The sequence below is a fragment of the Corythoichthys intestinalis genome, chromosome 12, assembly GCF_030265065.1.
Source record: "Corythoichthys intestinalis isolate RoL2023-P3 chromosome 12, ASM3026506v1, whole genome shotgun sequence".
In the NCBI taxonomy this organism is placed as follows: Eukaryota; Metazoa; Chordata; class Actinopteri; order Syngnathiformes; family Syngnathidae; genus Corythoichthys; species Corythoichthys intestinalis.
The window spans coordinates 15,479,207-15,493,904 of NC_080406.1; the positions used below are offsets into that span (position 1 = coordinate 15,479,207).

The window sequence follows — 14,698 nt, forward strand, 5'->3', positions numbered from 1 at the left end:
AGTAATAAGTCACATTGATTAGCAACAATAACTCAAGAGTACAATATGCTAAGAAATTTGAGCTAAAAAACAAAAATTAATAGAACAAAAACGAAAGTGTCATTGGACAGTGGGAATTTTTATTTTGGCTGCAGGCGGCATCAGCTGCTTTGCTATGGTTTGGGGTTATTTTGCACTGAGCAGCTTGGTATGCCATTTTATATGATGCTAACTTTGCTCCCTGGTTTACTGATGTAACACTCACAAAGCGGGTCGATTGTTAGTGAAGGAGATGGTACATTTTCTCTTAGGCACCATCTAACTGTTTGCATTATTCTAACACACTTAATATAATCGAAAAGGGAATAGTATCGTTTCTCGTATTTACTGTTTGACTTTTTGTATTACTCTAACACAACCAATATAAAATAAATAGCACATATACCATAGTTTAAGGAAAACAAGCAGAATATAAGGAATAAAAGATACACCACGCCTTCTTATCACGGAAGCCCAATCTGTGCGTCATGAGCAAGATTGACGCTGACAAGCCCACGTGTACACCACCAACTCTTGCAATCAGTTCTCCCGGACGGTCCAGAACAAATGGTGGGACGCCCTGTCCCAACACAAGAAACACCGGAGAATGCCCGATATTCAATGGATAACACGACTGATTAGACTCCAAGAGCCCCTTTGTCGTTGAGGTGGCAAAATCCACAACCCTGGTTTCCCTGACAACTGTAAATCCCGAATCCTCCTGTCCAATCTACATACAGACAATAATCTTAAACACACCCTTCTTCCTGCCCACGGCCCGCCCCGCGAGAGCCTTCAAAAGACTGAATGTTTAACTCAGTGCTGTCATTTTTTTCTTGGGAACCTTTTGTTGACGTGTGATGGGGTGACCTTGCCTCCCCGCCTGAGTGTTTCTGTTTTGCCTTACCATTTTGACCGCTATCGACCTGAATAAATTGTCAACTTGTTTTCGGTGAGCCTTCTTTAAACCTTTTAAAAATGGAATCAGTACAAAGGGTTAAGACTAAGGTGAATGTGCAGAGTTTGGCCTCCTGGCCGGATTGTCGGGGTCTCGCCGGCCCGGGTCGTTGGAGCTGCGCCAACACGGTTCCGGCAGTTCGGCTGGCGTGATTCCGGCAGTCTGGCTAGAAGGTCAAATTCCGTAATTAGCAATATTCGGCACGTTTTCACTGAAAAAAAATCAAGCGGTATATCGATTTGATTGGGGTCTAATGTCTTTAAGTGAGGTCTTAATTGATTTGGCTTCATGCTGTCCGCCAACATTTTTAGACACAGTAAACACCAGTGTTGTTAATAACGGGGTTACAATATAACCGCGTTACTAACGGCGTTATTTTTTTCAGTAGTGGGTAATCTAATTAATTACTTTTCTCATCTTGGCAACGCCGTTACCTTTACTGAGGACGGAAAGGCATGCGTTACTATGCGTTACTATATTGGTCGAAAAGTCTGAGGGAGACGGACTCACCGAGACGACAGAGCAGAGCAGGAGTGTGGAGGAGGCAAGAAAGTTGTGACGCCGAGCAAACGCGATGCTAGGTAGCGCCAATAATACATGTTGTAGCCGATAGCCTGCAAACTACGCCCGCATGTTATGGTAGATATGGTAGACATGGTAGATATCACATGTACTGTATATAGATATAACTAGATGCAAAATGACAGACATGGCACTAAATGCGTTGGTAGACAGCCGCCATCTTGAAGCAGTAGACTTTTTAGGACGGCTCTGTTGTAGAGAACCTTCCTAGCGAACCTAAGTAACTTTTTATATAAAATACTTCTAAATCGGCAAAATCTTGACTTGAATGTATGTTTAAATGATGAAACAGTTTTAAAACTTTCATATGTCGAAAGTAGAGAGAAGGGAGCTAATGCAATAATGGGAGCAATTCTAACAACTTTTAACAGTTGATTCAGGGTAAAGAGTAAATTAGGGTAAAGAATTGGGCTCGGGCCAATTGTACCAAAAACCTTCACAAAAAATTCACATAGTGTAGTCAATGTTTTTTTTTTTTTTTTTTTTTTTTAATTGAGGAAAAAAAAAAAAAAAAAGTAATTATCACCAATTACTTTGCCAAGTAACTAAATACTCTTACATTCAGGTAATTGAGTTACTAACGCAATTACTTTTTGGGAGAAGTAATTTGTAACTATAATTAATTACTTTTTATCAGTAAGATTAACAACACTGGTAAACACATTGCTCTTTCCTCGTCCTCTCACTGTATAAAAAGTGAAGCCAAACCCTCACATACGCTTCGTCATATTTCCTCGTCTCAGCTCTTCATATGAGCTCCTGCTGTTTCCCGTGTGCTCTTGTTTGGTTCAAAAATACTGCGCACACTCTGAAAATGAGAGCGCCACTGCCATCCACTGAGTGGATGAGCAATTTCACTTTATTCTAGTACGGCAAAAATATATGTTCTCTGAGGTCACATGTGCCTCGCTTGGGGGCCCCGGCCCACTATTTAAGAAGGACTGGACTAAGACAAAAAATTATAAGTGCTGCCAAAAGCAACACTGCCCTTTACCGGGTCGTAATTATTTGTCTGGCTGCAATTCTATAAAAGAGTAGGCCCCTGAAGTCACACAACACTATATCATCATGTATGAGGTATGGCAGGTAACAGTGGCTTAAAGTTTACTTAGCTTTTATATTCAACACTTAAAAATGAAGAGTACAGCAAAACAAAGTTGCATTACAAGGTGAAGCTACAAAGGGATACAACAATGTGGGGTTACGATATCTCACTTGTGTTATATAACTAATCATGTCAGGCCACAATGCCGTGTCACGAAGTCATGTTACAAGGTCACACAATGAGTAACCAAAAGAAGGCAATGCAGTTTTACAGCACTAAGTTACACCAACAAGTTACATGTAAAAATGTTTTTTTCAAAAAGTTTAAGTTTTATCATACGTCTGCACACTCATGTTCAAATCAATTAAGGCTTGTGTGAAGATGCATAGCATGACTCATTATGCCTTTGCAATTAAATTGTTTTAGCCTTTTTCCACATTTTAATCAAAACAAAAATGAACACGTTACCTATTAGATCGTCTGCAGTTTTTGAGAAGGCAAACAGGCCCTAATTGACATGAGATCAAATTGATAATTAAGAAAAAATGTTTTCAGGTTAAAAAAAATAAATAAAAAAAGACATTTATGGGTTGTTTTGTAAGATTTCTCAACGTTTATGCTAAAACTGTGTACTGCAATCATTTAAAATTTAGGAGTACTGGCAACAGGGTTGTACAAAAACAGCTCCATACAAACACACAAACACACACACAGTGAACATAACCTTTTTGACAGACGTAATGAAGGTTTTATCGTTTTTTGCAGGCGTTCTATGGTAGAGTAGATTCATTTTTACGATGTGTTTTAGGGCAAGCACTTTACTGTGCTGTGTATTTATTGATCCAATTCTTCACACCGAGATCATGGCTGATTTTAGAGAGGAAAAAAAAGGCTAATTCGACAAGGTTTTCTATGATGCATCTCAGCACTATTTGTGTTAATGGCAAAGAACTGTTTACCTGACTCTATGGGATTCATTATTTTCACCTGGATCCATGTGTAAATGGCTGAAATGCGAAAAAGTGGCGAACAAATAAAATTGAGCTTGGTTTCAAGGGAGGGAAAAAAAGGACATAGTCATGCAGGCGGGATATATAAAAGCGGGAAACAGTGGCATTGCCGCGGGAGCATCATTAGGCCGACCAATAACAGTAACCTTCTGCAGCGTTTGTGGCCACTCAGCAGTTCCTCAACATGAGCCTCCACACATTGACTCTCAAATACAGCCTTAATGACCCACCACACACACACAAACACACGCACGCACACTCCAAAACTCCCCCAGGGCACCTTAACACATGCATCGCTCTGTAAAGTGCACGCATTGCATTGGCCGAATTTTGACTTCCACCTGTTTCCCTGTCATCATCATCACTTCCCCCAGCAAGATTAAAATAACTTATTCATGCGGTCCGATTGAGGCTCTCCAAAGTTGATATCCTGCTGCTGCGGCATCAGTCTGAATGCTGGATGGTGCTTTCACCACAATGACACTGTATCCCACATCTATTTGTTGGACTTGGAAAGGAGACGTAACTCACAGGTGAACCCTTTGTTCCCTCCCATCTCAAAGGAAGTCAATTACTCACAGTTGTTGGCCGCAGATGCTCCGCGGAAGGCGCAGAAAGTCACGCACAAGGCAAACATGTGCGCCAGCCCGGTCATCTTTCCTTGTTCTTCTGTTGTCTTCACTCCCGCTTGTTGAAATGTTATTTTATCCTCAGCGATATGGCAAGTGATTGGCAAAGAGGAGAAGAGAGGCTCCTCATCTTCCTCTGTCCACGGAGAGGAGTGTGACGGAGAGCAAACCGCTCCCACGACGATGACAGGCTGCGCCCTCCTCCTCCTCCACAACAACGACGGCGATGTGAGGCAGCCAACATCCGCTCTCACTCACTCACTCACTCACTCAGCAGCATCCCTGCATCCCTCTCCTCTCCCGCCTCTGTCCTCCTCCTACCTCCTCCCACCATGAAAAACACCCACCCACCAGAAGGAGGGGGGCTACGCCTGCCTGCAGCCCATTTTAGTAGACCCTCGATTTGAAATAGATGGATACTGCCGATAACAGATACGACAACAAATATCAGCTCGATCATATACTGTACAATTACAGTTATATGTATGACGTACCTCATCATACAGTAATGATTTCAAGATTCAATGGATAAAAGATAATTAAAAGTAGTAATTATTAGGGGTAGGCACCTCTGGGTACCTCACGATACGGAATGATTTGCGATAAAAAGCTCAACGACAACGATGATCTTATACATAATGTATTGACATGACACGGGGCCGATTCATAGGGAGCCACACAGACAAAAAGCTTTATCCGTTCAAAATTCTTGTGAATAAATGCTGAAGTTCCTGGATTCGTTATAGATATGGACATAAAACGGTCTCGATTCTTGGTTAAAAGCAAAAAACTGCAGGTAGCAATTATTTTAAGGTAAATGTTGCGAACTATGAGGCTAGTCAGTAAGCAAATTAGCGGCCGCCATATGTAAACTTTTTTCGTTAAAAATTCTTCTGAATCAATGCTTAAATCCGTGAATTCTTTATAGATATGGACGTAAAACAATCTCGATTCTTGGTTAAAAGCAACAAAAAAACAAAAAAAAACTTGTACAGGTAGCATTTATTTTACATAAATATTGCGAACTATGAGGCTAGTCAGTAAGGAAATTAGCGGCCGCCATATGTAAATAAAAGAGCTTTTTCCGTTGAAATTTCTTGTGAATAAATGCTTAAATCCCTGAATTCTTTATAGATATCGACGTAAAGGCGTCGATTCTTGGATTAAAAAAACAAAAAAAAAACGTACAGGTAGCATTGATTTCACGTAAATCACAGGTGTCAAACAGATTCCAGAAAGGGCCTAGTGGGTGCTGGATTTTGTTCCAACCGATAACGCGCAGAGAGTTTAACCATTGAACTTCCTGCTGAAACAAGCAGCACCTGACAAAGTTTAACTGATTACACATGTAAAATATCAAATTGGTGAAAAGGTGTCCTCTTCATTGGTTGGAAAGCAAACCTGCACCCACTTGGCCCTTTCTGGAATCGGTTTGACACCTGTGACGTAAATATTGTGAACGATGAGGCTTGTAAGTAAGGAAATTAGTGGCTGCCATATGTAAACAAAGAGCTTTTTGCGTTGAAAATTCTTGTGAATAAATGCTTAAATCCCTTAATTATTTATAGATATGGACGTAAAACAGTCTTGATTCTTGGTTAAAAGCAAAAAAAAAAAAAAAAAAAAAAGTCCAGGTAGCATTTATTTTACGTAAATATTGCGAACTACGAGGCTAGTCAGTAAGGAAATTAGCGGCCGCCATATGTAAACAGCTTTTTCCGTTGAAAATTCTTGTGAACAAATGCTTAAATCCCTGAATTCTTTATAGATACGGACATAAAACAGTCTCGGTTCTTGGTTGAAAGCAAAAAAAAAAAAAAAAAAAAACGTTCAGGTAGCATTTATTTTCCGTAAATGTTGCAAACTACGGAAATCATACCTCACGATACGGTATGATCATACATAGACTTCATAATGTATTGATATGACACAGGGCCGATTCATAGGGAGCCACACAGACAAAAAGCTTTTTCCGTTGAAAATTCTTGTGAATAAATGCTAAAGTTCCTGGATTCGTTATGGATATGGACGTAAAAGGGTCTTGATTCTTGGTTAAAAGCAAAAAACTGTGCAGGTAGCAATTATTTTAAGGTAAATGTTGCGAACTATGAGGCTAGTCAGCAAATTAGTGGCCGCCATATGTAAACTTTTTATTCATTCATCCATTTTCCATGCTGCTTTTTCCTCACGAGGGTCGCGGAGGTGCTGGAGCCTATCCCAGCTAATCAAGGGCAGTAGGCAGGGGACACCCTGAACTGGTTGCCAGCCAATCGCAGGGCACAAGGCGACATACAACCATTCACGCACACACTCATACCTACGGACAATTTTGAGTGTTCAATCAGCCTGCCATGCATGTTTTTGGGATGTGGGAGGAAACCGGAGTTCCCGGAGAAAACCCACGCAGGCACGGGGAGAACATGCAAACTCCACACAGGAAGGGCAAAGCCCGGGATTGAGCCCTTGATCTCAGAACTGTGAGGCGGATGTGCTAACCACTCAGCCACCGTGCCGCCCTATGTAAACTTTTTTCGTTAAAAATTCTTGTGAATCAATGCTTAAATCTGTGAATTCTTTATAGATATGGACGTAAAACAGTCTCGATTCTTGGTTAAAAGCAAAAAAAAAAAAAAAAAAAAAAAAACCCGTACAGGTAGCATTTATTTTACGTAAATATTACGAACTATGAGGCTTGTAAGAAAGGAAATTTTCCGTTGAAAATTCTTGTGAATAAATGCTTAAATCCCTGAATTCTTTATAGATATCGACGTAAAAGACTCGATTGTTGGATTAAAAAAAAAAAAAAAAAAAAAAAAAAAAAAAAACGTACAGGTAGCAGTGATTTCACGTAAATATTGTGAACGATGAGGCTTGTAAGTAAGGAAATTAGCGGTCGCCATATGTAAACAAAGAGCTTTTTCCTGTTGAAAATTCTTGTGAATAAATGCTTAAATCCCTGAATTCTTTATAGATATGGACATAAAAGAGTCGATTGTTGGATTTAAAAAAAAAAAAAAAACATACAGGTAGCATTGATTTCACGTAAATATTGTGAACGATGAGGCTTGTAAGTAAGGAAATTAGCAGCCACCATATGTAAACAAAGAGCTTTTTCCGTTAAAAATTATTTTCAATAAATGCTTATATCCCTGAATTCTTCATAGATATGGACGTAAAACAGTCTTGATTCTTGGTTAAAAGCAAATAAACCGTGCAGGTAGCATTTATTTTAGTAAATATTGTGAACTATGAGGCTAGTAAGTAAGGAAATTAGCGGCCGCTATATGTAAACAAATAACCTTTTCCGTTGAAAATTGTTGTGAATAAATGCTTAAATCCCTGAATTCTTTATAGATATGGACATAAAACAGTCTCAGTTCTTGGTTAAAAGCAAAAAAAAAAAAAAAAAAAAAACGTGCTGGTAGCATTTATTTAACGTAAATATTGCGAACAACGAGGCTAGTCAGTAAGGAAATTAGCGGCCGTCATATGTAAACAAAGAGCTTTTTCCGTTGAAAATTCCTGTGAATAAATGCCTAAATCCCTGAATTCTTTATTGATAGGGACGTAAAAGAGTCTCGATTCTCGGTCAAAAGCAAAAAATACCGTGTAGGTAGCATTTATTTCACGTAAATATTGCGAAGCATAATGCCAATGCTTTAGTGGCTAATTTCTCCCATTAATTTTTTTCACAACGTTTCAAAATGCATGCATGGTACGAAAAATATAATAATTACCACAAATCCTCAAACAAATTACTCCTGAGACAATCCTCCCTGTTTGTATTTCGAGCATGCGGTTGGATGTAGAAACAAGCAGCGAGTCAAATTATACGTCAGATGTCGAAAAGAACGTGTGTCGAAGTGATTGTATGTCAAGGTACCACTGTACAGTCAAATTTAACAAGTCAACAAATACATGGCATGGATTCATAGATTAATAGCTTAGATATATTCAAAAGGGATAATATAAGTACAATATTTGATATCTTGTCTTTTAATACTGAAAGACTGCAAAGACAAGCAAAATTCAGTGTTCAACTCTTTTCATTTCCTTTTGCCATAAAAATATTGGTCATTGCTCAAAGTACGCACAAGGGATATCTGGTACTAGCAATTAAGAGAAAAAATTTGGATTTTATGTTTATTCATTTAGGGGCAGTTTACATGGCGACTCTGCGACACGAAGATGCAGTGACTGAGGAGCGGAATGACCTCGCGTTCATATGGTGTCGGCGAAGACTGAAGGCAAAGACGCAAATCTCCGAATCCTGCCTCCAAAGTGGAACGATTCGATTCGGGGAGTTGCAGCGCATTCATATGAATGGAAACCCCCTTCGCTTCGATGACGTAAGAACTCGCACACGTCACATGCTAAAAGAGGGCGGGTAGCTTGTTGAGGTCAATGGTTGTCGCCTTGTAAAACTGTACTGCCCCCTACGGCCTGGCATGAATACTACATCGTTTTCATGCGGAATTGCGACATTGTTCGAATGGAGACAGAACCATTTAACGTATTGGCCCGAATATAAGACGGTGTTTTTTGCATTGAAATAGGACTGAAAAAGAGGGGGTCGTCTTATGTTCGCGGTCTAGACATTATACCCATTCACCACACTAGATGGCGCCAGATATCATTGAAGCGATGTTCTGTCATTACAGATCTCAGCTACTCTCCCCATTCACGACGCTAGATGGGGCCAGATATCATTGAAACGATGTTCTGCCATGACAGATCTCAGCTACTCTCAAGTTTAACCAGTTTGCATTATTTTATTGCAATGTTTTTCCTTATTCAAGATTTGTTTCAAGACTACAGTTACAGTTAGACTTCACTTTGATGGTTAATGCAGTTATTGCAATTTTGTTGTTTTATCACAATAGATTGGTTTATTTACATTTCAAAAACCAGAAGCTATTCATTTACGAATGTGATTGCACTTTATTTTACGTATTTAAATGTTCAGATATTAAGATTTGAATGAGGCAAAATAACATGCTTTTCCTCTCAAATATATTGTTATAATCATTTGTTTCAGGTATACTGTAATTATTTTCTGTTTAAAAATTAATTTGGTGTTCAAAAAGTCTTTTTTTAAAACTTGAGTCGTGAAAAAAAGGGGTCGTCTTAAAATCAGGGCCTTCTCATATTCGGGCCAATACGGTAAATGCAAATTTGAAATTTTTCGTATTTTCGGAGAGTCACCACGTAAACTGCCAGTCTTGCTAGCAACACTTTGCAGTGGTGTGTCAAATTGATGAGATATTTTATTTTCACTTTAAATGGACTTGAAGCAACATTATAAAAAGTATAACTATAACTGAGATGATGTGTGACGGTTGACGAACAGAAAAGTTGAAAGGAAACATGAGAATTTCAAGACTGTTGGTGAACTGAAGCATTGCTTAGCTTGTTTTTTTGCATTTGGTTGCAAATAAATATCAACATAAATTACGGCAACCCCCTTCCCTCCACCAACAATCAGTAGATCTTGCCAAACTAAACTAAATTGAGATTCAGGTATATTTATCACGTTTTATTAGCGAGGCAGCACAGAGGCTGACTGGATAGCACATTATTGAGGATTCAACCTCGGGTTTTAGTCCTCCTGTGTGTAATTTGCATGTGCTCCATGCATGTGTGAGATTTCTCAGCGTAATCCATTTTTTCCCCCACATCTCAAAGGTGTAAACGGTTGGTTGTCTTTATGTACCCTGCAATTGGCTGACAAACAGTTCATGATTTACTCATAGTCAGATGGGACAGGCTCCAGCATTCACTCGACCCTTGTGAGGATCAGCTTTATGGATTATTAAATACCTGTCAACCCAAGGCTGTTGACAATCTTACAAATAGTGAGGCATGCCCTTACAAATTGGTGACTAATCTTACAATGTCGTATATAGCGTGCAATACGAAACAAAAATAAAACTCAATTTTTCAAATAATATGAATTTATTGGTAATATTGTAACATATAACCCGGTGCAATCAAAGAACAATCAATGTCTTCAGCTACATCATGATTACTAAAATTTAACAGTGACTTTTGTTATAATTGTATGTAGAACTTTTGGTCATTTCTATCATATCTTTTGATGGCTGCACTTCATAGCACTTCAGCTTGCAATTCAGTTTGACTTGAAGGTAGTTCGTTAGTGTGTCTAATAATAAATTCAAAAGGTCAATTGATAAAATTAACTTACCTATGCAATCTTTGAGTCAGGGAACATTTCTTTTGCTAATTCTGAGAAGTGATTAGCAAAAGTTGCGAGCAAATTGTGTTCGGCAACAAACTGGCAGAATAAAATCTCCGCATTCGTCACTTTTCATTCTGCAGACTTCAGCTTTATGACCAGTGTTGTTAATCTGACTTTTAAAAAGTAATTAATTACCCTTAAAAATTACTTCTCACAAAAAGTAATTGAGTTAGTAACTCAGTTACCTGAATGTAAGAGTAATTAGTTACTTGGCAAAGTAACTGGTGTTACCTTTCATGTTTTAATAAAGAAAAAAAAACATAGTAACCTTTGCTATGTTTGGAAGTCATTTAATGTTGTGAATAAACCATTAAAGTTGTTGAAATTGCTCCCGTTTTTGCATTAGTTTCCTTCTGTCTATTTTCCACAAGTTTTAAAACTGTTTCATTATTTAAAGATAGATTCAAGTCAAGATTTTGCCGATTTAGGAGTATTTTAAATAAAAAGTTACTTAGGTTAGCTAGGACGGTTCACTACAACAGAGCCTTTCTGAGAAGTCTACTGCTTTAAAATGGTGGCTGTTTACCAATGTGGCCGAGTCTGTCATTTCGCATTGTAGTGGACCAACATACACATGGACACTGGTGTTTCAACATAGGTGAAAATTTATTTTAATAAAAGTCACAAAGAAACAGTTTAACAAAATATCTTGGGCCCAACATAAAAGAGGCCAACATGACAAAAAGGCTTCAACCAAAAACTGACCTGACCTCCAGATACATCTCTGTGGCAGTTTAAATCAGGGCGGACTCTACTAACGACCACCTGAAGGAGGTATGACAAATTAGCCAAACATTGTCAACTTAATAAAACAACTACAGATGGAAAAATATATATCCAAACAATAATTAACTCATGTGCATTTAAACAGTGAAACCTTTACTCCAAAAAAATCATAATTAAATTAATTTAAATAACCCCCCTTCAAAATAGTAGGTGCCAGATCTTACACAGCTGTGGTCATTCCCTCAAATTGGCAAATAAAATCTAATAAGCATTCAGACAAATATCAACTAAAGTGTGCACCCATTAGAAAATATATGTCCAAAAAAAAAAAAATCACATAAATAATTAACTAAATCTTGAAACACTAAATTGTGCCGGTGGTAGTGGTAGCCACCACACGCATGTAGTTCTATATGCATGTGATATCTCGGCGTAGATTGTAGGCTGTCGGCTACAGCAGGGGTCTCCAACCCGGTCCTCAAGGCCCACTGTGGGCCCTGGTTTTTGTTCCAACCGAATCAACACAGACCGTTGAACCAATGAGGTTTCTGCTAAAACAAGCAGCACCTGACTGCAGTCAACTGATTGCACTTCTGAAACACCAGATTGGTGAAAAGGTGTCATCTTGTTTGGTTGGAACAAAATCCTGCACCCACAGCGGGCCTTTATGGAATAGGTTGGGGACCCCTGGGCTACAGTCAGGAAATATTGGAGCCACCTAGCCTAGGATCGCATTTTCTACAGCGTCACAACAAACACTCTCCTCTCTCCGTGTCTCTGACTTTTCTCGCGTCATTCAACCAACGTAACGCACATTGTCTCGTTGCCGAAACGTAGACAAAACCCGAACGGAGAAAAAAAAAAAAAAAAAAAAAAACGTAAGGCGTACACATTTAAAAATCAGTGCTCACTTGTACAAATTACGCCGAAACCGTACAACTTGACAGGTATGTGATTATTATTAAGAGTGAAATGCTTAAGTACAATACAACCCTTACAGACCCCTTCTCAGTCCTCAAAAGTTGCTCACGCAGCACTGACACAGAAACAATCGGTGATAACCTGAGTGGATGTGAAGATCTGGGGGTTGGTGTGACGTTTTTATAGTTTTTGACACAGTTTCAAACAATATCAACATGCCTGGCTGTTGTGTCTTCAAAAAAGAACGCTTATTTGCTGTCGGTTGCACTTTTCAAGTACACCTGAGTAGTAAAATGTTTGTGTGTGTTCTTCCAAACTGATTCAGTTTGAGTGGAAGTAAATCATTTGTACAATGTTACATACTGTATTAAAGTGTTCATTTAATTTTATGATCTTGCGAAAAGCTTTAAAATGAATTTTTAATATTTGTACTCAAAGGAATGGCTAAATACTCAGAAATCAGTTTTAACAAAATCTGTTGAAAGAATAAGAAAGTAATAATATAAATAATAATGCTATAATTGCCAAATTATCCATAGGTATTCATTTAAATAAATGGAAAAAAAAATAATAGTTGTTGTTCTTTTTATTTACAGTGGGGCAAATAAGTATTTAGCCAACCGCCAATTGTGCAAGTTCTCCTACTTGAAAAGATTAGAGAGGCCTGTAATTGTCAACATGGGTAAACCTCAACCATGAGAGACCGAACGTGGACAAAAAACAAAACAAAATCACATTGTCTGATTTTTAAAGACTTTTTTCCAAATTAGAGTGGGAAAATAAGTATTTGGTCACCTAAAACAATCAAGATTTCTGGCTGTCAAAGAGGTCTAACTTCTTCTAACGAGGTCTAACGAGGCGCCACTCGTTACCTGTATTAATGGCACCTGTTTTAACTCATTATCGGTATAAAAGACACCTGTCCACAACCCTCAGTCAGTCACACTCCAAACTCCACTATGGCCAAGACCAAAGAGCTGTCAAAGGACACCAGAGACAAAATTATAGATCTGCATCACGCTGGGAAGACTGAATCTGCAATAGGTAAAACGCTCGGTGTAAAGAAATTAACTGTGGGAGCAATTATTGGAAAATGGAAAACATACAAGACCACTGATAATCTCCATTGATCTGGGGCTCCATGCAAGATCTCACCCCATGGCGTCAAAATGATAAAAAGAACGGTGAGCAAAAATCCCAGAACCACACGGGGGGACCTAGTGAATGACCTACAGAGAGCTGGAACCACAGTAAGAAAGGCTACTATCAGTAACACAATGCGCCACCAGGGACTAAAATCCTGCACTGCCAAACGTGTCCCCCTGCTGAAGAAAGTACACATCCAGGCCCGTCTGCAATTCGCTAGAGAGCATTTGGATGATCTAGAAGAGGACTGGGAGAATGTGTTATGGTCAGATGAAACCAAAATAGAAATTTTTGGTAGAAACACAGGTTCTCGTGTTTGGAGGAGAAAGATTACGGAATTGCATCCGAAGAACACCATACCCACTGTGAAGCATGGGGTTGGAAACATCATGCTTGGGGCTGTTTTTCTGCAAAGGGACCAGGACGACTGATCTGTGTAAAGGAAAGAATGAATGGGGCCATTTATCGAGAGATTTTGAGTGAAAATCTCCTTCTATCAGCAAGGATATTGAAGATGAGACGTGGCTGGGTCTTTCAGCATGACAATGATCCCAAACACACAGCCAGGGCAACAAAGGAGTGGCTTCGTAAGATGCATTTCAAGGTCCTGGAGTGGCCTCCGTTATTGCCAACAAAGGGTACATAACAAAGTATTGAGATGAAATTTTGGTATTGACCAAATACTTATTTTCCACCATGATTTGTAAATAATTTCTTTAAAAACCAAACTGTCATTTTCTGGGTTTTTTTCCACATTCTGTCTCTCATGGTTGAGATGTTGATGATGAGATGGTTGAGACCCATGTTGACAATTACAGGCCTCTCTAATATTTTCAAGTGGGAGAACTTGCACAATTACTTGTTGACTAAATACTTATTTGCCCCATTGTAAATGGACAAAAATAATAGTTGTTCTTTGTATTTATCTATTGTTTTTTTTGTTTGTTTTTTTTTTTTTTTTTTTTGTATGTTCGGAACCCTGGTTTACTTGGCTCGTAGAATTACTGGACCTCTTGCAAGTTTAGTAGAAGAGCCCTAATTTATAAATGACCACAGAATCTTGTAAAAACAACAGCATGTTTTTAACTGCTTTGAAAATGTGTTTTTTTTCTCTCCTTATTTTACAGCCAGCTATGTTTAGTATAAATTATTTAAACAGTACATGCCGACGAAGCAGCCACAAAGACCAAGATTTGTGCTTATGCTGCCTTCCCCCTGCACTGGGTGAAACAAAAGCTACTTTCAGATATTTTATACCGCAACATTACCATGTGAGACCCACAATATACCTGTATCATGCCTTTCAGACACAGGGCGGTGCGCAAGAACCCACCGAGCTCAGCTGTTTGCAAACATACAGTGTGTCTGGGACTGAAACCCAGTCATGATTGATATCTTTTTACT

The 14,698-nt window shown here is 38.7% G+C and overlaps 1 protein-coding gene across 2 annotated transcripts in view; it reads right to left on the reverse strand.

The window, feature by feature from the left end:
• LOC130926990 (contactin-associated protein-like 5) overlaps nucleotides 1-14,698 on the reverse strand; it is a 376,038-nt gene that overhangs the window by 327,713 nt on the left and 33,627 nt on the right. The window contains exon 1 of one of the 2 annotated variants that reach the window (XM_057852401.1): nucleotides 4,193-4,461. The exons of the other annotated variant lie outside the window; for it this stretch is intronic. Within the exon in view, the coding sequence (XP_057708384.1) occupies nucleotides 4,193-4,268 (76 nt within the window). The 5' untranslated portion in view covers nucleotides 4,269-4,461. Of the gene's footprint in view, nucleotides 1-4,192; nucleotides 4,462-14,698 lie in introns of those variants that run through there. 2 annotated transcript variants of the gene reach the window in all.